General features: G+C 39.7%; 2 protein-coding genes across 2 annotated transcripts in view; one reads left to right on the top strand and one right to left on the bottom strand.

The window, feature by feature from the left end:
* Window positions 1–20854, bottom strand: part of LOC140247306 (uncharacterized) — a 36433-nt gene extending 15579 nt beyond the window's left edge. The window contains exons 1-19 of the mRNA XM_072326819.1: window positions 20849–20854; window positions 20319–20488; window positions 19472–19620; window positions 16606–16641; window positions 15480–15494; window positions 14150–14183; window positions 13998–14070; window positions 12742–12802; window positions 12170–12379; window positions 11847–11995; window positions 11000–11081; window positions 6980–7065; window positions 4659–5636; window positions 3634–3860; window positions 2613–2796; window positions 1709–1769; window positions 948–1346; window positions 642–727; window positions 100–238 (exon numbers count right to left, since the gene is read on the bottom strand). Of these exons, the coding sequence (XP_072182920.1) occupies window positions 100–238; window positions 642–727; window positions 948–1346; window positions 1709–1769; window positions 2613–2796; window positions 3634–3860; window positions 4659–5636; window positions 6980–7065; window positions 11000–11081; window positions 11847–11995; window positions 12170–12379; window positions 12742–12802; window positions 13998–14070; window positions 14150–14183; window positions 15480–15494; window positions 16606–16641; window positions 19472–19620; window positions 20319–20488; window positions 20849–20854 (3145 nt within the window). The remainder of the gene's footprint in view (window positions 1–99; window positions 239–641; window positions 728–947; window positions 1347–1708; window positions 1770–2612; window positions 2797–3633; window positions 3861–4658; window positions 5637–6979; window positions 7066–10999; window positions 11082–11846; window positions 11996–12169; window positions 12380–12741; window positions 12803–13997; window positions 14071–14149; window positions 14184–15479; window positions 15495–16605; window positions 16642–19471; window positions 19621–20318; window positions 20489–20848) is intronic.
* A 379-nt stretch (window positions 20855–21233) lies between these two features.
* Window positions 21234–24026, top strand: LOC140247304 (ankyrin repeat domain-containing protein 26-like). Its single transcript, XM_072326817.1, has 4 exons — window positions 21234–21929; window positions 22169–22321; window positions 22862–23037; window positions 23750–24026. The coding sequence occupies exons 1-4, from the start codon at window positions 21234–21236 to the stop codon at window positions 24024–24026; spliced, it is 1302 nt and encodes a 433-aa protein (XP_072182918.1).
* The last annotated feature ends 8 nt before the right edge of the window (window positions 24027–24034 follow it).

Genomic DNA, 24034 nt, shown 5'->3' with positions numbered 1-24034 from the left:
GACCAAAATAGAAAACTAAGGAACTGTGAAGGTACACAAGGAAACAAGAGTTTTAAAAGAGGAACTTTTAACAGAAGACAAAGTGATTTAGAAACTTACCAGTACAATCCACGCTAAGCTGTTCTAACAGCAACACAGCCTCTTTGTAAGATGAAGTTAGCAACTGAGCATCGTCTGTAGTTGTATCAGATGACCGTGTTGAATCAGTGTCATCAGTAACATCCATTTGCATGCTGACCTATAGACAATACAGTGTGTTACATATACAACACTATACTATTACAGATCACTATAAACATAGGAACAGTTCATATTCTCACTCACAGCCCATCTATTTGGTTCAAATAGTACAAAACAGCATACTAGCAGTTATGAAAGAAACAATAAAAGCATTACTGATGGATAAGAAATCAGATGGACTACACAGCTGGAAATGGACCTGGACAATGGTATGTATCCATCACAACTGCAAGCATTTTATACAACCATAAGAAGACAGTATCTAACATCAGGTGATACGAACTTCATGTGCAAGACTCATTTTGCAGAGCCGTTTCCTGACTGCCAAGATTTCTTTTCTTTTAACTCGTAATACAGTTTATCAATTCAGATTATAATTCGCAATATTTGGTTTCACATACCTGCCTCCCATAGTTTGCACTGGCATCCTTGACCATGTCTTTTTCAGCTGATGATGACACATGAATGATAGATTCCAAGCACTCACCTACAGTGAAAAAATTACATCTTTATAACGAACATGACTTATTACAAAGTATTTATACCTAGAGTACATCCTTTTGTACTTTTTGTGCATTTGTGAGAAAACAGCACAAACTAACACAGCCTCTCAAGCGTATGATTTACAATTTGAACATAATATTATAATACAGGTACTTCACTATTCATTCTTGTTGGAGACATGTTTGTTATGTTCTCTTGCAAACTTTCGTAACGTCCATCTATAAAAGACACAGGAGTATCAGCAGACTCTTCAATCTTTTCTTCAGTTTTTTTAAGTATTTTCTGAGAATCACTGGAGACGCTTCCAGCTCCACACTGGGCATCCCCTTCATTCTCAACATTACTAAGATAACCCAATTTCTGATCAACTTCTTCTTTAAGTTCTATTTTACCTCTCTGCTCCTCTTCCATTATGTCATTAGACTGAGTTTCTTCATCTTCCTCCACTACTTCCACTTCCGCAAGCTTGCTTGAATTTGAGACATCTTGTTTCAACAAATCTTTGCATTGTCCTCTGTTCAGATTTGCACCTGTTGGTTCTTTTTGTTTGAGGCTTTTCTTCTGTGACTTTGGGTTTTCACTTCTAGAACAATCACCACCTCCTTAAAGCATGAGAAAAGGAAAGAGGAATATGAATCAAATGGGTTATATAAATAGCAACAGGCATTTTACCCATTTAAAACACAGGAAAGTAGTCATCTGGGACTGTATGGAAAAGAAGCCAGGTAAGGGCAGGACGGGGAAAGGACACATCAGACACAAAGGCTTAGGAGTGGACTCGGTATCGTCATTTTCATTATCTTACTTGTTTTACTCTGAAATGACCATCTGTTCTGTTCTTATAACACTACTTTCCTCAATTATTACAGCCAAGTGAAAACAACAACAACAACAAAAATCCAAATGAAATTACTTAGCAAGTTCACTTTTGTATGTCATTGTATTATATATCCAAATAACTTACCAACATTCCTGAACTTTTGGAGAACATTCTTTAACATCCTCAACTTACGTTTCTGTGGTTTCTGCAAATAAAAATGCATTTTAAAAGAATTATTTGGTCTGTTTTTGTTTGCTTCTTTGTTCTAAGGCAAATCCCTTACTTACATCAGATCTTGAACAGTAAATTCAACCAGGCTGTCCCCTTTTGAAAGGACTCAGATGCTTGCTAGATACTTCAACTTTAATTACACAAACATTCCTCTTGTATACAAGTCAGTGACTATTCAAAACTATCTGTAGATGCATAGCAATTCTAAGAAAGTATTTGAATCCATAGGTAAACTACAACTACACTTGGCATAAATTAAAGTTCCTGAAGCTTGAAGAATAAATTAGTTACTACAACTCCACTTAGTGAAATGTCTGTAAATTGTAGATGTATAACAATTCTAAGAAAGTATTTGAATCCTTCTAAGAAAGTATTTGAATGAAGTCTTGATTGTAGGCAACTGAGGCAATTTACAGATTATCAGGTAAACAGTAACATTTAGGCCTAAATTTATATTCATGTAAGCATACTTGAAAGAGTACTACAAACAGTAACTGCAATTTCCTTCTGAAGAAAAATCAATCCATCAGTCAATCAATAAACGTACATCTACACACACATGCGCGCAGAGTTCTGTAGTAGTAATTAGGAAAAGTAACTCAAAGTGCAGCTTTGCCTGAAGCACAAACCAAACTAGAATTCTGAAAAATGAGAAAAGGTATCACAAACTTGTTTGTTCATTCTGGTTTCAGGACAATGGCTCTCAAAATGTACCAAGATAATTATCTAATGCCTCTTTCACAAACAAGATGAACATACTAGCGTAAAATATCAATTTGAAAGAAACAGAAAAACAGAAGATGTATATTTAATATACCTGTTTCTTGAGCTGTCCCAGTGTTATTAATTCAGTTTCTAAATTCCTTGCACGCAACTCAAGTTGTTGTTTCTCCTCTGTCTCTCTAGCATATTGATCCCCTTTCCTCTTTAGTTGCTCTCTTGTTTTTTCATATTGTGTTTCAGCTCTACGTCTCTTTTCCTCTTCTCGTTTCAAAGAAAATCTGGGATTTAAAAGAGAATATTTGAGGAATTAAAGCGCTGACAAAAAAGTAAATATGCCACATCGTGAACCTGGAGAAACAACTTAAACTGTAGAAATGTCACACCTTTCCAAATACAGAAGTTTTGCTGCGATTTTAAACTTTTAACATAACTCTAATTTCATTCCATTAGTGGTGGAAGACATCTTATACATGAGCTGTACAAGACTGACAAATAAGCCATTAAGTGATGTACAAAATTCATCATGTATTTCCACGTCAACATAGGTAAACGTGAACAGTAAACCATAAACATTTACTAACAAAAATGCACTGTTTTCAATAGGTTGATCATTATCCATATAGTACAGATTCATAATGACTGCAAGTAACACAAATAAAACAGCACATCACTTATCCAAGACGAATCAAAAACTTTTGAGAAGCCTTCCCTAAGACTATAACAACTGCTTAACACGTGTGGAGTAACATTTTCATTTCTTTCAATAAATTAAAGGATAAGGGCAGTGTTCCAAAGAGATTTTTAGACACGGTAAGACTAACATGATTAAAAAAAAAAACAAACAACAAAACAACACAGTTTATGTGCCCCCAGAAATTTGCTTTACTAATTCTGGAAAATGAGTATCAGCAACCGCTAACAAGTAGTTCAAAAGATTGGCTGTGACATCAGTATTTAAGCTGCTTATTCTAAAGGAGAAAGATTTACGCATGTATAGCTAATACTGTTTTGAGATTTTACAGAGAAAGAAAACATGGATTCCTTGTATTTACAGATGTTTGGGAATTTTGAAAAATGTTTGGGAATTTTGAAAAAGGGTTATTTTATAAGTTTACCCTTTTACTGGCATTTCAAGTAATTTTGGTCTCTCCTCGGATGAAGAATTCTTTGTGTTTTTTTCTTCTATCATTTTTTCGTTCTTCCTTAGAGCAAGCTTTTCTTTTACTGGTTGATGGGTAATATCAGATTGTGTATCAGATGGTGTATCAGATTTATCAAGACCTTCCTGTTTCTCCACTGCTTGCATTTTGAAATGTTTCTGCTTCCTTTTCTCCTGCTCAACCTATGAAGAGAAAAATTCAGCTTCGTATATTTTTCTGATTCTAAATGAGATCCAAGACCAAATAACCTAAGCTTGACTTTTAAAAGAATGTAAAATAAAAAAGAATTTTCACAAACATTACTCTACAAAATGTACCTAGTCAACAAATATACTCCGAATTCACTCTTGATTTGAAGTATAACAAACAAACAAACAAACAAACAAACAAAAAAAGCAAAGCAGCCCTTAGGAAAGAAACAATAAAAGCATTACTGATGGATAAGAAATCAGATGGACTACACAACAGTAGTTGTAGAAACACAAAATATGAGTGGATGTACGATGTGGTACTTCCTTGATGATGAGGAAAAAACCAAACTGAACTCAAAAGCAGAAACAGCTTCACAGCAATCAGGAGTTCTAGTGAGAGGCACACCATGCACAAACCACAGCAAACGAAGAGATGAGTCAAGACCCTGTTCAGAAGCTATTTTCATTTCCTGATCGACAATCAAAACTGGTGTACTTGTATGAATTTCTTTTCATGGTAATGAGGTGATGACTACTTACACTGGAACTGACTGTCACCTATTGTCAAACTGAAACAATACATTTTGATTTCTCAAAACCTTCTGACTACATTATGGGGAAAAGCACAATTCTCCACCGCTTTCCTTAGTTATGAGTAACGTTCTTCTCTTAAAACAAAAAAAAACAATTTGCACAAAGCAACTTCTTTTAATGATCAATAGCTAACATGAACAGGACCATTGATACTGAGAAAGACTAAAGAATAAGGAGCAGCAGGTGAACTTCTACCTCTTTTTGTAGCTGTATCTTCTCTTTTTCCAAAGCCAGGAATACCATTTGCAGCATTCCTACCTTACTCTTAAATCTTTCCACGTCTTGTTTTAGTTCTTTGTCCAGATTCCTTTCCAGCATGCCACAAGGTTGCTGAGCATGTGGGAAAAGATTTTCGATTCCTGTTTCTCCTATTTCCTCGTTTTTGATAAGGCAGTCTCTGGAAACACTGTCACTAAGACAGATGTCCTTGCCAGTTTTCTTCTTGCTTACAGAACCAAGTGTACTTTCATCATTTGTGGAAATAGGTCTTATTTGAGGAAGAATATTAGAGATGTCATCCAAACTATTTGTTTTTAAACAATGTCTCAGGGAATATTCAGGACTTACCTCTACGTTCCTACCAATCCCATTCTCATTTTCTTCCGTTTCCTCTGCTCTTGCTAGATGTACTTCTGAATTATCTGTGTAATTAGTGCAGCCTTCTTCATCTGGTATTCTCTCAGGAATTTCCACATTTGCACTTAAGTTCTTGTGATCCGGAAGGACACTGAGACTCGGAACAACAATTTCTGTATTGGGTTCTTTTAGGTCTACGTTAAGTTTCACATCTCCAAACTCACTTTTACTTTCTGACTTATTACTTGACTCTGTCACACTAGATGAAACACAAAAACTCTTCAGTTCTTCCTTGAAGTCATCTCCTGACACTTCTGCCACAATGGATGTAGTTTCCTCAGATTCATTAATTTCACCAAACAGCTGCTTCAACTCTGCCGTAATGCTTTTAAAATTTGTTTTCAGCTCCCTTTTCTCTTTTTCAACCCACATCCTTTCGTATCTCTCTTCCCACGGCTTTAGATTTAACTGCTTGTCAGCACTGTGGGATTCCTCATTTTCTGCTAGGGCTTCCTGATGAGAAATTTCTGCTTTGTCAGTCTGCTTTTCATGTGCTGTATTTTCTATCAAGTTGGTTGTTTCCAAAACATATTTATCCTTAAGGAAGCAGGTAAAGACAGAAGAATTGCCAAGAAAAATGAAATGACGGTTAAGCCATATAATTTACATTGCAAACTCATCCCATCATACAACAACAACAACAAAATAAAGATACCTTATTTATTTTTCCCTCAAAATAGAAGGATCTAGTTTAGAAACAATAGTTTTTCTTCAGCTGGAGTTCTCCGAACACAAGCATTGCTTTTACCAACTACAGAGAGCAGGCAGGCTAAAAGGTATCACCAAGCAGTTTATGTTTTAGTACTTTACTTTAAAAAAACACCACCACCACCACAAACAGAAACCAACAAAACAATCGGTAACAACGTAAAACACAACTGCCCAAATTTTCCCATACTCCATTACTTTCTACTGACTCACTTTAAACCCCCTGCTAGTTGAGTTAACATAGCGGGAGTGATCATAACAAGCTTTTTTACTATCCACCACAAGGGACTGGCTACATTACAATCACTTATGCTCCCCAGAGTCAGAAGTATTAAATTCCATTCCAATCTCCCAAGACCAATATTTACTAGGAAAACCTGTTCATTCCTGCCCTTGGCCCAAAATCAAGAACTGAGACGTCCATCAAAACTGTACCATGCCTCAAGCCCACTGACCAGCTCCTCTCTCCAGCCTTCTCATTATCTCTGACTTCACAGTCCCTGCAACAGTATCCTTGGTTTGTGTTCCCATCTGAGCAAGGATATTACTTCCTCCACTTCCCTTGAGGTATTACAGAAGACTCCAGACACTCACGGAAGATCCCTACCCAGTCCCGTATGCCCAATACAAACAGGATGCCTAGCTTATATTCCTCCATAATGGCCTTCAAAAAAAAAAATATTTTCAAACACTTACTAACTTGATCAGACAAGAATATATTTGTCTGCAGGGGCAGAGAAAGCACTGACAGACCATATTTCAGGTCTTTACTTGATCTTCCTCACATGCAGAGGAAAAGCTGGCATGCTTTGTCAAAGAAATAATCGCATGATATAAAATTTTGCTCCCAACTGAGTATGCATTTTGCACGGGAAAAAACAAAAAACCATCACATGACTGCACTGTTTCTCAGAATTGCACACAAGGAAAACCAGTGGTCAGTGTTTAAGCAAACCAGCTGGAAATGGACCTGGACAATGGTATGTATCCATCACAACTGCAAGCATTTTATACAACCATAAGAAGACAGTATCTAACATCAGGTGATACGAACTTCATGTGCAAGACTCATTTTGCAGAGCCGTTTCCTGACTGCCAAGATTTCTTTTCTTTTAACTCGTAATACAGTTTATCAATTCAGATTATAATTCGCAATATTTGGTTTCACATACCTGCCTCCCATAGTTTGCACTGGCATCCTTGACCATCTCTTTTTCAGCTGATGACGACACATGAATGATAGATTCCGAGCACTCACCTACAGTGAAAAAATTACATCTTTATAACGAACATGACTTATTACAAAGTATTTATACCTAGAGTACATCCTTTTGTACTTTTTGTGCATTTGTGAGAAAACAGCACAAACTAACACAGCTTCTCAAGTGTATGATTTACAATTTGAACATAATATTATAATACAGTTTGAAGATGCATCTGTGTGAACTAATCTCTCTCAGGGCATTTTCCCTTTCATTCACAAGGGAAATTTGATGAAAAATCAGTACAAATGGTCAGAAATACACCTTTAAGAATCTCAAATGGTTTACTGTTTACTGAGTTCAGTTTTGGGCCCCTCACTGCAAGAAAGACATTGAGGCCCTGGAACGCGTTCAGAGGAGGGCTACGAAGCTGGTGAGGGGTCTGGAGCACAGGCCTTATGAGGAGCGGCTGAGGGAGCTGGGATTGTTCAGCCTGGAGAAGAGGAGGCTCAGGTTAGACCTTGTAGCTCTCTACAAGTCCCTGAAGGGAGGTTGTAGAGAGCTGGGGGTCGGCCTCTTCTCTCGTGTAATCAGTGATAGAACTAGAGGGAATGGTTTCAAGCTGCGCCAGGGGAGATTCAGGCTGGACATTAGGAAGTACTACTTCTTAGAAAGGGTAGTCAGGCACTGGAATGCACTGCACAGGGAGGTGGTGGAGTCACCGACCGACCATAGGGGCGTTCAAGAAACGTTTGGATGTTGTGTTGAGGGATATGATTTAGCTGGGAAGCATTGGTGATGGTTGGACTGGATGATCTTTTAGGTCTTTTCCAACCTTGATAATTCTGTGATTCTGTGATATGTAGAAATATATTTATACATACATGACACACTGTATGCTATACAGTAATTGGCTAGATTCCTCTAGCTATTTTCATTTCTCCTTGTTTTGTGCCACAAAGGGTCTCATTTAACCCTTTTAGAATTAGAAATACGTGTACCATAGGAATTATAACGCTTTGCAGAAGAAATACAGCTTGCTGAAACCCAAACCCAAATATACAAGTTTGAGAGAAACTTGCACGTCTACTTCTTAATACCTGATCTTCGAGAAAGTACATGGACTTAAAATAAAAGACACAAGGAAGGATGAACAGAAAATACATGAAATGCTGACATAAAATGAACTATGAAAAGACTGTTTTTCCTGTCTAACTTAGCTATGTCCTATATCATCATTGGACTACATTTCACATTACTGCATAAAACAGACAAAACTAGAACTCAGCTAGAATACACAGAATCACAAAGGATGGAAAAGACCTCCAAGATCATGGGTAAACGAGGTTGCTAAGTCACTATCCACCATATTTAAAGAGTGGTGGCAGTCAGGTAAAACCCTCAGTGATTGGAAAAATAGAAACACCACACTTGTTTTTAAAGAGCGTTAAGAAAGGAGGTACTTTCCAGGGTCTAGACAACCTTCTATTATGGAGTGACTAGAGTGGAGGATAAAGAAATAGCAACTGATGTTAGCTACCTTGAATTAAGACCTTTGACCTGAGCTCAAACAGTACACTCGTCTCACTACATTGGAGAAATATGATGGATGTATTCTTTGGTAGATAGGGAAGTGCTGCCAAGTGGTTTATCTGATATGTCAGTGAAAAGAGATCACATCCAGAAGGATACTGACAGCCTAGAGAAGCGGACCTTATGACGTTCAGCAAGGCCAAGTGCAAGATCCTGCACCTGGGTTGGGCAATCATCAGCATCAGCACAGACTGGGAGAAGTCCTGTGGAAAAGGACTTGGGGATGATGCTGGATTAAAGTTACATATAAGCTAACAATGCATGCCTGCAGTCCAGAAAGGCAATTGCACCCTGGGCCACAAAAAAAGAGGCCCTGCATGGCCAGCAGGCCAAAAGAGATGGCTGTCCCCTTCTACTCCACTCTTTCAAAACCCTACCAGGAGCACTGAGTTCATCTCTGGGGCCCCCAGCACAAAAAATCTCTGGCTAGAGCAGGTCCAGAGAAGGGTCTCAAAAAACAATTTGAGGATTGGAACACTTTTCCTATGAAGAAAGCTGACAGAGTTGGTGAATATAAGAGTTTGCAGAGACCGTATCATGGCCTTTCACTAATTAATGGGGGCTTATAAGAAAGACTTTTAACTATGGCCTGTACTGATAGAGCGAAGGGTAACAGTTTTAAACTAAAAGACAGTTCAGATTAGATATAAGGAATAAATTCTTGATGAGGGTGAGGAGGCACTGGAACAGGTTACCCACAGCAGGGAAGTTGCAATTAGGTGATCTTTAAAGGTCCTTTCCAGTCCGCTTCTATAATTCAATGATTCTAACCATCTTTCATCCATCTTACAGAAACACTATCACCGCAGAAGAGAATCTCCTTTTCTTTATGCAAACACGCGTACATTTTTTCTGGAGGGAAGTTTAACCTCTATTGTCGTCAAAAGAAACGGTACCTTTTTTCCCAAGACAAGGATGTCAGACAGCTTGGAGCAATTTCCATTCCATACTTAGAAGTTGCAATAGGTTTCTGAACTCTATCTAGTCATCTACTTCATATGCTTGCTTATATAGGCTTTCACCTGATTTGTAAATTTTGGGGGCTCGTTGTAGAAATTCTAAGACCTTAATAGGGAACTGTTTTGTATCTCGCTAACAAATACTTAAATTCACATATATCAGAATGAAGAAACTAAGAACCCATGAAGGTTAGACATACACTCTCCCATGTATAACGTACGATCTAGCTGCTTCGCTTTTATTCTTCTTTCCCAACCAAAAGGAATACCTGCCAACTTACTTCCACTCACTACCTCCCACCTAAACTCTCTTTCCCATGTCCTTCCCCTAGCTCTAAACTCAGCGGCCAGTTTAAACAAAACATGAGAGGATGGCTTTGGAAGAGCATATGCAATACATGTTTTCAAACAACTGCCACAGAGGTAGAGAAAAAGCCAGCTAAATAATCGATCATGCTAAATGAAGCATAAGCCTCTGAATCGCCCATTCTGTCCCACCTGCAGCTCCTGGACAGCTTTGTTTGAAGATTCCTAGCCTGGAATCAGACACAGGACATGATTCCTACTGCCCCTCTACAGATTGGTATATTTGGCAATGAGAAGGAAATGAGTTGCAGGAATGAGCAAGACAGGAGCAATGGCATCCACTCTGAAAAGCCATAACTGCCGATTCCAGCCTGGATGATGACTATTCATGTTTTTGCAAAAAAAAATCTCTTTGAACATAAAATGCACAAAGAGAAAAGAGCATGCAGCCTGAGTGCTTCTGCCAGACCTTCTGTGCAGCATCTGACCAATAGCTACACACGTTCTGAAAACATCTACAACAGCATGCTGTGCTCTGGAGACAGACAATGGAAATAGGATCTTCTGCTCTGACACCCTGCGGTGAGTACCAAAGCACCCAACTCTCTCTGAACCGGTCATGATCTCCTGCATTTTACAGCTGAACAAGGTTAGATACTGGAAAAGTCTTCTTGGAGTTTGACTCAGGTCTGCTCTTGGCTGAAGCCCTGAAAAACCAGTTTTTTAATCTGATAGTATCCATCAGAATGGGAAACAATATTGTCACACACGAGATACAGTAGACTAGCTTCTTGTTTGGTTCCGACCACATCAAGGCAAACACAGCAACTAAATTTATAAAGAAACTTGCATCATACACAATCATATGGAACCCAGCACCACAATTTGTGATTTTTAGGAATGAAGAAGAAGGAATAAAATCTGTAAACTTTCTCTACCACAGCAGGCTAGGGTTGACAGGGAACAGGAAAGTTTATTATCTTTGAGGATAATCATCATTTACTAAATTTACTGAGCACTTATAGAGGAGCAATCAGGATCAATACTTAATTAAACTCACTTCTCTTATTAGCAGTGTCTTCTGATGCTTTACAGACTTGATGTTTATTACTGCAAACAGAATGTGTCATACCCCCCAAAACTGCCGTTTGCAGCTTCCTTCCAGTAACTTCCTTCTCCTGTTCTTCTTCTTCGTTCCATTTAGGTGACTCCTTCTAAAAGAGATTGACCAAAACAGATGAAAAGCACAGAAATCAGTATCTACTTCACCACCCATTAACAGCTTGGAAAACGGTTTTCATGAGTAAAACTAAAATGAAGCCTAGTGCAACAAGGTTTCAAAAGGCCTACAATTTTTAGTGGGAATCTGCACAATTAAACTGCAGAGCCTCAGGCTGTAAACTTCATCTCTGGCTATGCAAAACTTCTGAGAAGCACTTCCTTGTGTCAATCTAACTGCAGTTTCATTGATATTATTCAGGAAGTCATTCCTTCTTTCTGCCTACCTAGCTCACAATTTTATTAGTTTCCTGCCCTCAATTTCATTCAAAACTTTCTTTTGTTTCTTCAGTTCCAGTCATTACCCCATGAATTCCACTAAATAGGTCCAACATTTAACGGGCATTATCCATTCCCTCAGTTTTACGTAACAGAAAGTCCACAGATTCCAGAAAGAGTGAAGTTTCCCATCTTTTTCCTTCAAAACCTCTGCAGTCTCATAGTAAAAGTATTGAAAATAATGTCTGAGTTTGGCTATGAGCAAGATATTTTCAGTATCAAAATACAATGATTGAAATACAGTTATGTGATAAGTATTAACAGGAATACAGTTTACTGTTGCTTGCCTGTATTGCCCTCAACAAACCCTTGCAATTGAATCATCCCTGTACACTTACTTTTGTGCTTGAGGAAAATGCTGCCCTTTGATTTTCCTCACATCTATCTAGGCCAAGGTTTACACATTTTTGTTTTAGTGCTACCTGGAATTTAATACGTATTTCTTTACGCTGCCCTTCTTCAGCATCTTCATCATTCATGAAGGAGCTTGGTCTTTGATTTCTGTTAAATATCTTCTGTAGCATGCTTTTCTTGTTGCAGCTTTCATCATGCAACCTTTCGTAACGTACATCTATAAAAGACACAGGAGTATCAACAGACTCTTCAATCTTTTCTTCAGTTTTTTTAAGTATTTTCTGAGAATCACTGGAGACGCTTCCAGCTCCACACTGGGCATCCCCTTCATTCTCAGCATTACTAAGATAACCCAATTTCTGATCAACTTCTTCTTTAAGTTCTATTTTACCTCTCTGCTCCTCTTCCATTATGTCATTAGACTGAGTTTCTTCCTCTTCCTCCACTTCTTCCTCTTCCTCAAGGCTGCTTGAATCTGAGACATCTTGTTTCAACAACTCTCTGCATTCTCCTCTCTTCAGATTTGCACCTGTTGGTTCTTTTTGTTTGAGGCTTTTCTTCTGTGACTTAAGGTTTTCAATTCTAGAATAATCACCACCTCCTTAAAGCATGAGAAAAGGAAAGAGGAATATGAATCAAATGGGTTATATAAATAGCAACAGGCATTTTACCCATTTAAAACACAGGAAAATAGTCATCTGGGACTGTATGGAAAAGAAGCCAGGTAAGGGCAGGATGGGGAAAGGACACATCAGACACAAAGGCTTAGGAGTGGACTCGGTATCGTCATTTTCATTATCTTACTTGTTTTACTCTGAAATGACCATCTGTTCTGTTCTTATAACACTACTTTCCTCAATTATTACAGCCAAGTGAAAACAACAACAACAGCAAAAACCCAAATGAAATTACTTAGCAAGTTCACTTTTGTATGTCATTGTATTATATATCCAAATAACTTACCAACATTCCTGAACTTTTGGAGAACATTCATTAACATCCTCAACTTACGCTTCTGTGGCTTCTGCAAATAAAAATGCATTTTAAAAGAATTATTTGGTCTGGTTTTGTTTGCTTCTTTGTTCTAAGGAAAATCCTTTACTTACATCAGATCTTGAACAGTAATTTCAACCAGGCTGTCCCCTTTTGAAAGGACTCAGATGCTTGCTAGATCCTTCAACTTTAATTACACAAACATTCCTCTTGTATACAAGACAGTGACTATTCAAAACTATCTGTAGATGCATAGCAATTCTAAGAAAGTATTTGAATCCATAGGTAAACTACAACTACACTTGGCATAAATTAAAGTTCCTGAAGCTTGAAGAATAAATTAGTTACTACAACTCCACTTAGTGAAATGTCTGTAAATTTCAAAATAATGCTAGAAATATGAATCACTTCCCCTAAAAATCAGTGCAAGAAAATAGAATAAATTTTAAAGTACACATGCTTACATCTCCAGCATTACAGAGTGCGCTGAACTACCAAACTAAAGTTCCTAACCACTGCAGAATCCCAGTTCAACAAACCAAATACTCCAGACATCACTGAAAAAATTGGTAATCCTTAGGAACTTTCATAAAAACAGCAGGATCAGCACATGGAGCTTATAAAGAGTAAAATCCAGGTATTCAAAAAAATGAAGAAAATCATGCAGTGTGAGATCATATACAAGCATGGAATGTCATCCCACAGGAGGAAGGAAGAAATAAAGAATAATTATTTGAGCAGCTCAAGCATTGAGCACTCAAGGAACCTAGTGAGGAAGGAAAGAGAACCAGGTGATACCAATTTCACTAGATTTTGATAAATAAATGTTCTTTTCCATTATCATGTTCTTTATCATTCTATCATGTAAATTAGGGGAAACAATAGTGAAGTTTGAAAGAGAACAGAATAGGTTAGTTATTAACTTATCAGCTCCTAGGGTTTACAAATCTCACTCGATGAACAACTAATACAATGGGGTAGTTTATCTAAATATCTACTCCTCTTTCGCCTCAACCCACAAATCTACTGCATGTTCTGCCAAAGCAACAAGTTTTTAGGAAAAACTTAGAGCGGAAGAAAGGTTGGCAGATGAGAGACTCTTCTTATACAGAAAAAAAGAAAAAAAAAAAAAGAATAGGATGGAAAAAGAGTTTCCTTCTATCTCAGAGGAAACTGCCTTCAAATCACTTATTTTATACAACTATTTTCCTCTAAAGGCATCATACCTTGGCTGTAAAATCCAGTTCTTCTTCCTCAGAAGTATGCCAACTGTCATTACTGCCCTCTTTTTCAGATCTTCTCCAAAAACAAAGCAAAGTAAGTACTGGTCCTCTCAAATCATCCCCAAATAAGCATTTGGTATTTTCAAAAGACTCACCTTGTTGAGTCTCCTTGGGAAATGTCATCCATTGCTGTTCAAATAGAAATCGATGTGTTGAAATTAGATCTTGCATACTAAACATTAACCAATACAGACATTTAACATGGAAAACAGTTCATACTAGTATGGAAAGCTGAAGTGGCCAATTCAATAAAAACAGCATGAAGGAAAGTGTTTACAAAACAAATACTTCTTCAAATCATACTGAATTGTAAAAATAAAATAATAACAAACAAATCAGAGATATCGACAATATCTACTTTTTTTTTTTTTTTTTTTTGCTGCCCTACCTTGCTATGGATTATAAATAGATATATTTATAAATATAAAGAAAATCAAAAAGCATACTCAGGAGCTATAGGTTCTCCCTAGGTAGAAGAATCACCAGCATTTCTCTACAGTGAATCAAAAAATGATATACGTGAGACAAAAGGAGCATTACCAGGGCATGCTATACTACAAGTTTTTACCAGTTCAGTGAAGGCAGTAACTCACACCTAAGACTATAGGATAGGTCAGGTCAAAAGGGATCTCCGGAAGTCTCTCAGCCAACTACTTAAAGCCAGCTCAGCTTTGAGGTCAGGAGAAGTCGGTCAGGGTTTTATTCAGTCTAGTCTTGAACACCTCCGAGAAGAGAAACTTCCCAGCTTCTCTGTTTTGCCATCCTTATCACGGCAACACTTTTCATCTCCCGTTAGAAACCCTCGTGCTTCCATTTACACCTCTTGCCATCTTCACTGCCTGTCAAGTATCACAGGGAAGCATTTGGCTTTGTCTTCTCATCTGCATGGGACGCTGCAGTTAGGGCCCTTCAAAGCTGCCTCTTCTTCAGGCTGACTAAGTCCATTTTCTCAGCCCCCTCTCACAGGGCAAATACTCCTTCACAAATATGATGGCTCCCTAGAGAATTAGCTTGCTACTGAAAGATCAACCGCTCCTTTAGAAGGAACTCAAATTACAGCCAAGGCACAGTCAAGCGAGTGCCAAACAGGGGCTGACCATCGCTTCTCTCAGTCTCCTGGCTTTGCTACTCTTAACACAGCCCAAGCTGCAGCTCTTAGCTGCCAGGGCACCCTGCTGGCTCATGCTCAGCTTGCCTTCTGCCACGTCTGTGTCCTTTCTCAGCAGAGCTGCTCCCCTGCCACGCAGTCCCATCATGTTTTGTAGGAAGGGGCTTTTTCACCCCAAATGCATCTTGCTATTCGCCCTCGGTGGATTTCTTAAGATGACTGCCAGTCCGTTTCCCTGGCTCACTGAAGTCCCTCGGAATGCCAGCTCTGTGCTGAAGCATATCCAACAGCCTCTCTTATTTCACATCATTAGCAACCCTGATGAGAGTGCCCTGCAGTATATCCCTCAGGTCACTGATGTACTACTGAAAACTGCAACCTAGGAACACAGCTTTTGAAGAGCTAACACCTCTAAACAACTAAGACATAACAGAAGGACTTTTTGATTCCCAGCACAGAAGGGAAAACAAACATATCTGATCTCCACACAGAAATCATAATTCCTGAAGTTTCTGAACTAACTGCTAAATATTATAACAAAATGAAGTGTTACTACTAACAACCTACAAATGAGTGTACAAATTTTCCCTTTCCTAAACGCAGTCCATGTGAGAGCATTCCCTCATCTGAACACAGCTTTCTGACGATGCAATACAGTATAAATGTTCAAACAAGTCTCACGTAGAGAAAACCTAGAGGCTGAAACTTCCCATCTGAGGGCATCTTAAGTGGTTCAAATGCTAACAATTTTGATATTTTCCACTACAGAAAACACTGAACATTCTTAAATGCTAACGGAATACTGCTGCAAGTAAAGCTAAATAACTAACTCAGTACTATGACTCTATCTGCTAACTTTCCACGCAGAACAGAAAATTGCTGCTGCGTGGAACAGTTAAACTCCGGACGAATGACTTCAGTTACATCTTCAATGAGTACCACTAGGAGTAAGGAAAACAGCTCATTAAATTCTGCTTTCCACATATAATAAACATTGCCAGTGATCAAAACCAGGTCCCGCTATCCTTTACAAGGCGAGACAGGAATTAGATGAGATAGCTTTCAGCAACACCAAAATCACAGCCACGATGCACTGACACAGAAATGAGATCTAGTCTCCAGGGACCCGTTTCCACTTTAATGAAGCCTACATCACCATTTCTAAGCAAGAGGAGAACAGATTACAAAACAAACAACCCCCAAAACCAACACTATCACAAGTGATAAAAGCAAACGCCAAATTCAGTAATAAGGGACTCATGCAAAACATGCAAAAGGACAAAAGCTGCCCCAAATCCACTCTAACTCATAGAGCCTAAATCATCAAGATACAGATCTGCAAGATAATAAGCACCTATGATGTGCAAGTATTGGTGCATCACAAGACACGTCGTATTTAAAATACTACTGTGCAGAATGAATACCTTCCCTTGATTCGCCCGCCTGTTCTCAGTGTCTGCTCAGGAGACCGTTGCATTCCTACATCCATTAAGGGAAAGGCATGGAAAGGACAGACAACAGTGACATCAGAATAAATGTGGAATCTCAGAAGTTTGGAAAACACAAAAAGCACACAGACAAAGCTACAGCACTGGGAGAATGCACTGTGACTATGACATGCATCTGTGTGCACATGTACATCTGTGTGCCAAAAGAGAAACTGAGGAACACCATCCTGGCATCAAATTCTTTCACAACAAATCTGTTACTTTTCTCTGGAGCAGAAGGTTGTCCTACTTACGTGGATTTTATCACATACACATGCAGTGGTGTGGAAAAACAGCTACTATCAGAAACATACACTTAAGAGACAGTTCAAAAGAATCATCGGATGGCTTGGGTTGAAAAGAACCTCAAGATGGTTTCTCATCCCTTCTGGCTTTTCTCCGTTTCCTTAAGAGGGAACGCAGAAAAAGTTTTGTCTGACCTCAGGAGATATAAATCACACAGAAGTGCTAGTTTACTTTTCTAAGAGTTTTGCAATGCTGAGACAATTCCTCTAATCATAGAATCACTCAGCTTGGAAAAGACCTTAAAGATCATCAAGTCCAACTGCAAAGGACTCAGGGAAACACTGAACAATACACCAGTATGTGCTGCAGTGGCTAACAATACCGTCACTGCAGACATACTAGGAATAGGAACAGCACAACTACTGTTATTCTCAAAAATAAACTCCCACTCAAAACCTAAGAGATCGGTCATTCAGTATGTTCTGGAAGCCAATTTGGCTGTGAGTAATAAAAAGGTTCATATTCTGACATCCAAATAATCATGGGCAAACTTGTTAAAAAATGCTGACCTGTTCAACATTCTTCAGAATCTTCTCTTCTAATTAGAAAGTACAAAAGGAGCAGAAAGGATAAGGTCAAAATTTTACATTGCGGAAAAATAATAGAGAAGAGCAAAAGCCAATAAAAGAATTCCAAAGTGGGTGTTTCTCTGGTCCCTCTCTCAGCATCCTGGCTTCTCCCCTAAACGACACTTTTAAGACTGTTACTGTGGCATATTAAAAGGACTCTCACGATGCAGGCTGTGGATGCAATCAGAGACTGCAGAATTAATTCCAATATTGTTTCTACTGTGCTAATAAACCTTCTCTCTGCGCCCTCCCACTCCTCTGCTGGGGTCATCCTTAAAAGACCGAGCACAGGAAGAATCACAGAATGCTTTGGGTTGGAACAGACCTTTCATATCATCTAGTTCCAACTCCCTGCTATAAGCACGGACACCTCCCTCTAGACCAGGCTGCTCAAAGCCCCATCCCCCCCTGGCTTTGAAGGCTTGCAGGGAGGGAGCATTTTCAACCTCTCTGGGCAACCTGTTCCAGTGTCTCATCCTCCTCACAGTAAAGAATTTCTTCCTGATATCTAGTGTAAATGTACCCTCTACTCGGAAGAAGAAACCCTCAAGTCACATATTTTAAATTAACCCAGGCCTGTTAGTCCTTACAGTGGGGAACCAGAGCAACTATCTACGTGCACGGAAGGTAGCAACTGACTGAAACAGTTTGGGTGAAAACAGTATTTCAATGATTAAACCAACTGCATCGAGCCCCACTGAAAAACAAGCAAACAAAACTTCAAAACCAACCTACGAAGAAACTTCTTCAACCACTGTCTAGTTCAAAGCAACTGCTCCTACGTCAAAGGCAACATCACATGGGTCTAGAAATCTATTCTTCCATCTGGGATAAGTCCGGGAAGAAAAAATATGCCATGTGTCCTTTGTTCATATTTCTCAGTCTTTATAATAAAAAAGCAATGAATTGTGTTTCAACAGTCTGCTGCCCATCTGACACGATTCTCACACAAAACCCTTAAAAATAAGGAACAAATAAAACCTCGTACGTTGGGGCCTGAAATGTAAATTGCAAGGCAATTTCTTTCATATTAAAATAGCAACTTTCTAAGATTCCTTTAGGGCAATGTGAGCTTATAAATGCTGCCTGGATCTTACAGACTCACTGAAGGAATGTATTTCTTATATTTACATGGCAATGAGAAAATGTAACAGTGTTTCTGGATCACAACGTCTTTTTTTTTGTCTTTTTCTTTTTTTTTCATTTTAAATAAAACTAATTGAAGAAAAGCATTACTTTGATTATAAATCAAACCATGTCCAAAAAGATACAGTACATACAAACACTGTACTGTTGTTGCTCAGGAAGTTACTTTTCCAAGACAATTTTTGTTCATGTCTCCACAGCACAAACAAAAGCAATTGTACCTGAAGGTGAGAAATTGTCTCTCACAAAAAAGGAGCTTTACACAGGTGCAACTATTAAAATTAAAACAAAGTGACAGAAATCCAGCGGTAATCAACAAAAGATGCATCTTCTTGCAATTCATCTGCTGCTTCGCCGCTACAGAAGATAAAACTACCATTTGGGATGAAACTACAGCTTCTGCAATTGGATGTTCTGAACAACAATCTAAACGAGCCTCTCTGAGTAAAATGGCACACCCAAAAAACACAATGCCACTTTAACCTAGTTTGTTCCTTCTCTTCCCTCCTCCCCCTTGCTAAAGGGAAAATTTAAATAAATGGGCAACTTGATGGGCTGAAAGCGACAACTGTATGAGCAGATGGATGTAGTGCACACAAATCACAACTGTCCCCACAGCCCGTGGAGATGCAGTGTAAACTAGCAGCAAGCAAACACATTCCTAACACTTCTTATGACAGTCCACCTGATGCTTTCACTGAAGTCCACACTGAGCACGGTAAATTTAAAAGATGCAAACTAACCTAAGGAAGGGGCCACCACGATTCTGCCCATTAGCTCTACCACAGTTAAGTATCCTACCTTCTCTGCTCAAAGCAGGTGCACCCAACATAAAGCCAGCAGGTCTTGCCTTCTGAGGAGTCATCGGCACTGGGATGCCTCCCGTGGCACCTGCACAAGCTTCCCCAGTGCTGTCATGGTCTTCATATTCAGTCAGGTCTTTACTGAGACTATGGAAAGCAAAAGAGGAAATGCATTTGGGAAAAATAATCCCACAGCTGCACACAACACTTAATGGAATAATAAGAGCCTTGTATTATCCATCCTAGACATAATCATAGCCAAAACAATTTGCATATTCACTAAGCGTAACATACTCTACTTTTTGCATAACCGTAACATACTCAAATACTCTGGACACGTCTATTTGATAGATTCACATCCAGATCTATGAGGTTGTTTACTTCTGCCTGGTACCCTCTGCAGTCCAGTTTTTACAAATACAGCCACTCTTATGAATGAACACCCATGGGTAAAATACTTATCCGTAGGAGGAGTAAAGCTGCTTAGTAATTTAACAAAGGAAATAACAGCCAGATCTCCTCTGAAACAAAACACAGGCGGTTCCTGGTCAGTGGAACTGAAGACAGGAATAACAAGGGTTCTCTTTTGAGAAAAGTTTACAAACATTTCAGTTTTTCAAGTTGAACTTCCGTGTCTGTGGGCTACAGACACATTTTAATAGTGTATACTAGGCAGACATCAGCTTAGCAACCAACACTTGAAATCTTACAGAGAATCTGGAGCAGAAGCCCTTTCCTCAACTTTCAGATTAACACCAGACACATAAACACATCGGAGCGGCCGCTACTGCCCGTCCCAGCCAGGTCAGGCAGCGGGGATCCCCGGCCCGGCCCGCCGCCCTTACCTCTGCGCCTTGTCGCGCTCCTCGTCCTCCTGCAGCCCCCGCCGCACCTGGGCCAGGTCTCCGGCGGCGGCCCCGCGGTGCAGCTCGCTCAGGTCGTTGCCGCTGAGCTCACACGCACCGGCGGGACGCGCCGAGGCGGTGCTGCCGGGCGGCGGATCCTTTTTCTTCTTCTTTTTGAAGAAGCTAAAAAACTTTTTCATTTTGGCCGGGCCGAGTCCCGAGCACTACGCGCAAAGGCGCCGTACGCTCAGGAAGGCATAGCCAATAAACAGGCAGCAGAGCAGCCTCCGACTCCCAGCAAGGGAGCCGCAGCGATGTTAAGAGCGTACGCGCCCGCGGAGAGCAGGAGCGTGCGGCCGTGCGGGCTCAGTCACAGCCGGAAGCGCCTAGCAACGGTGCGTTCTGGTGCCGATGCAATAGCAACGGGGATGACCGTCTGCAGGGTTCTGTTCCGCTGTATCAAAGCCCCTGTAGTTAAACTTCATTTACTTTTTCTTCCGGTAGAGGAGACAAGTGCAGTTCAGCTTCACTTGCATCTTTTGTGCACGAATCCTTGTTTCCAATACTTTTAAGATGACCTTCCCTTAGAAATAACTTTCAGGGTGCTTAGTATGAAATTGCAAGTTAAGCTGTATAAACTGAATGTGTACAATGATTTTTCCCTGCTGAAAAAGACTTGGGGCTGTGCTGGTGGAGGGCAAGCTGGACATGAGCCAGCAGCATGCCCTCACAGCCCAGAAAGCCAACCATATCCTGGGCTGCATCAAAAGAAGCATGGCCAGCCAGCCTCGAGTATGTAATCCTGCATTTTGATTCTGTGTGTTAAAACAGGAACTTAAACTGAGTGAGGAAATCTTAACACAAGCAGTATTTCAGTACAATGGACAGCTGAATTTACTCAAGGCAGAATTGGCAATGCTAACTACCAAGCTAGAACAGACAAAAGAAAGCAAAGACAGACTGGAAACAGAGCTTGAATCATTCCATTCCCACTTGAATGCAGTGCTCCAAGATCTCAAACGTCATCAGTCATTGAGAAGTGATGCCGAAAGACCATATCAGAGAGAACGTGATGAACGGCTTCGTTTACAAGACAAGCTCCATCATGAGCTCTCTGATGTGCCAGACAGCAACAAGAGCTTGTCTCAGCAGCTGAGTAAAATGGAAAGCAAAGGTAACAGTCTAGAAAATGAGCTTCACCAGTTGAAAGAAACACTTCAGGAAAAAACGCTGCTTTTAGAAATGACGCAAAAAGACTTAAATCAAGCCCAGTGTCAAGCGAAAGAAAATGAGCATGCGCGACAAATTGAGAAAGACCAAGTCAGTAAATTTATGATAAAGCAGGAGTCTATGCAGGAACGATTGGCCCAGCTCCAAAGTGAAAACCTTCTGCTCCGTCAGCAGCTGGAAGATTTGCAGAACAAGGGGACCATCAAAGAAAAGGTTATGAATGATGTCCAGGACAGACTTCATGAAATGTTCAACAAACTCAGAGCTGATTGTGAGAAGCAGGTTTACCTCATGGAAGAGAGAAACAAGGAATTAAATACCAAGTGTACTGATTTAAGGGAACAAGTCTTTAAATATGAGACTGACAAAGTAGAAAGAGAGGTAAGCTATACAATTAGAAGAAATTAAAATGTTTCAATGCATAAAATGAATTTGTATTTCTAAAGCACATCAGGCATAAGTTATACACATAGGACCAAATCATGTTGTTTTGTTGTGCTTCACTGTTTTTTCTCTTAGAATTAAGGAGGATCGGTAAATGGATGAATTGTATAATATGGTCAGTTTAAAGGAGTAAAGTCAAGTTTCATGTTTTTCCTCATGTTCTTCTGTTTCCTTAGGGTGTGATCAGACAGCTGCAGCAGGAGCTTGCTGATGCTCTTAAAAAGCAGTCTATGTCAGAAGCTTCCCTTGAAGTTACTACACGCTACCGCAGTGACCTTGAGGAAGACAAATTGCGCTTGCAAAAGGAATTGGACAGGGTGAAAACCAAGGTACAGAGATGATAACCTGGTGTCTCAGCAGGTTATTGCTTTTGGTTTGGCCAAGTATGGTGTCTGATTTCTGAGAAAAAGTAGAAATACCGGACAGCTGAATTTGAGTTTTTCTTTTTTGTTCTCTATGAGAGCTGTGTTTTTGTTTTTGTTTTTGTTTTTTTTTCTGAAACATCTACCATAATAGTGTACTATTGAGCTGTGAATAGTTGGTTAGTATTTTTGATAGAATAGCAAACAAGTAGTTACAGTATGTCACTAGTCACTGAGAAGGTAGGATTGGCAGTGTCATTGCTCATAATGGTGTTATAGAAAATCCTTTGTACAGATGGGAGAGGCCAGTGTCACAGAAGATGAAATATCATCTGTTACATTTCATTTGCTAAGAGAAATGAAGGCTTGACTGAATTGGAAACGATTCCAGTACTCTGGGTAGAGGGTTTATGTAGATACATGCAATATTCAAATTCTTCAGCGCTCACTGAGTTCTCTGTACTGAACCTAACCTGGCTGCTGAGGATTCTCACTGCTATTTTACAGTTACAGGAATCTGAAGAACAGCGTATTCAGTCTGAGCATTGTGTTCATGACTTGAAGACTGTCCTAGATAGTAAGGAAAGAGAAGTATCAGCTTCTACACAGAAACTGCAGGACCTTCTGTTAGCAGCTTCTGGAACCAGTACTACCATAAAACAACTGGAAGAACACGTGCAGCGGTAAGAAAACAGGAGAGTGAAGCAAGGTTTTGCTTTCTGGGATTCTCTGAAAACGTCAGGATTGTCTTGTTGCATCATCATGGTAATACATGATTTTGGAAGCAGCTCTTGCTTTAAACTGCATTCTTTCACACCATTCTTTTGCAGTTGTTGTAATAGGCATTCTTTAAAATTCGGGCTGTGACATTATAGGCCCCCCTCGCTCTGTGATAGGCTGTTAGCAGTGAATATATAAGGAGAGGTAAGACACAACAGAGAATCCATTTTACCCATTTTTGAAGCACTTCACTCTCAGACTGATGGTGTTTTATTTGGCCCTGGACAAGTGTGCGACAGTATTCACCGAGACGAGCTCACAATACTAGTAATCAGTGCAACAGATAGTTCATCATTTAGATTCTAGTATTTTTGGTGTCTGAGCACTCTCGGAATTCTGTACAATCTTAATGATCTAAAGTCATCAAGTCATCAACACTGAGTTTCTGTGCTCCTTCACCTCTAGACAAGAATCTTCCCCTCTTACTGACAACCAGCAGCACAGAAGCATATTAGGAAAACAAACAAACAAACAAAAAACCTTAAAGAGCTCATATCTGAGTTTGCTAAAACAACCTTGCAAAGTGAAGGCCGCCACTTTCTGCACTTGCTTTCCCTGTGAAGAAATGCTGAACTGTACCAAAATGTGAGCTCCTCTTTGATCGCTGTGGCGCAGGCTGCCAGAGAAGGTTCTTAGCACCTCTGCCATCGGCAGGCTACAAATTGTTCAGCTCCTCGTGAGATCCAAAGCTGTGGGATCTGCTGGCCTCCGTGCCTACTGGAAGCTTGCCCACCACCTTCTGCAAAGGCCACAGAAAGAACTGCTCTACACTGTACGAGCATGGAAAGTGATTGTTAGCAGTACCTTTACTCCAGTCCCTGATCTTTACACAATGATGTCTCAAGTACCCCAGGAAGAAAAGGACACAAATGCATGCTGGCCATTTGTCTGATCTCAGGG

The sequence above is a fragment of the Excalfactoria chinensis genome, chromosome 1, assembly GCF_039878825.1.
Source record: "Excalfactoria chinensis isolate bCotChi1 chromosome 1, bCotChi1.hap2, whole genome shotgun sequence".
Lineage (NCBI taxonomy): Eukaryota > Metazoa > Chordata > Aves > Galliformes > Phasianidae > Excalfactoria > Excalfactoria chinensis.
This window is presented reverse-complemented; position numbering and strand designations above follow the sequence as displayed.

What these genes read in the sequence shown, in the direction of transcription:
- LOC140247304 (XM_072326817.1), top strand. Translation starts at nt 21,234, where the DNA reads ATGCTAACTACCAAGCTAGAACAGACAAAAGAAAGCAAAGACAGACTG. An exon ending in CTGACAAAGTAGAAAGAGAG is followed by an intron (nt 21,930 to 22,168) that starts GTAAGCTATACA and finishes CTGTTTCCTTAG; the next exon opens with GGTGTGATCAGACAGCTGCA. An exon ending in CTGGAAGAACACGTGCAGCG is followed by an intron (nt 23,038 to 23,749) that starts GTAAGAAAACAG and finishes GCTGTGGCGCAG; the next exon opens with GCTGCCAGAGAAGGTTCTTA.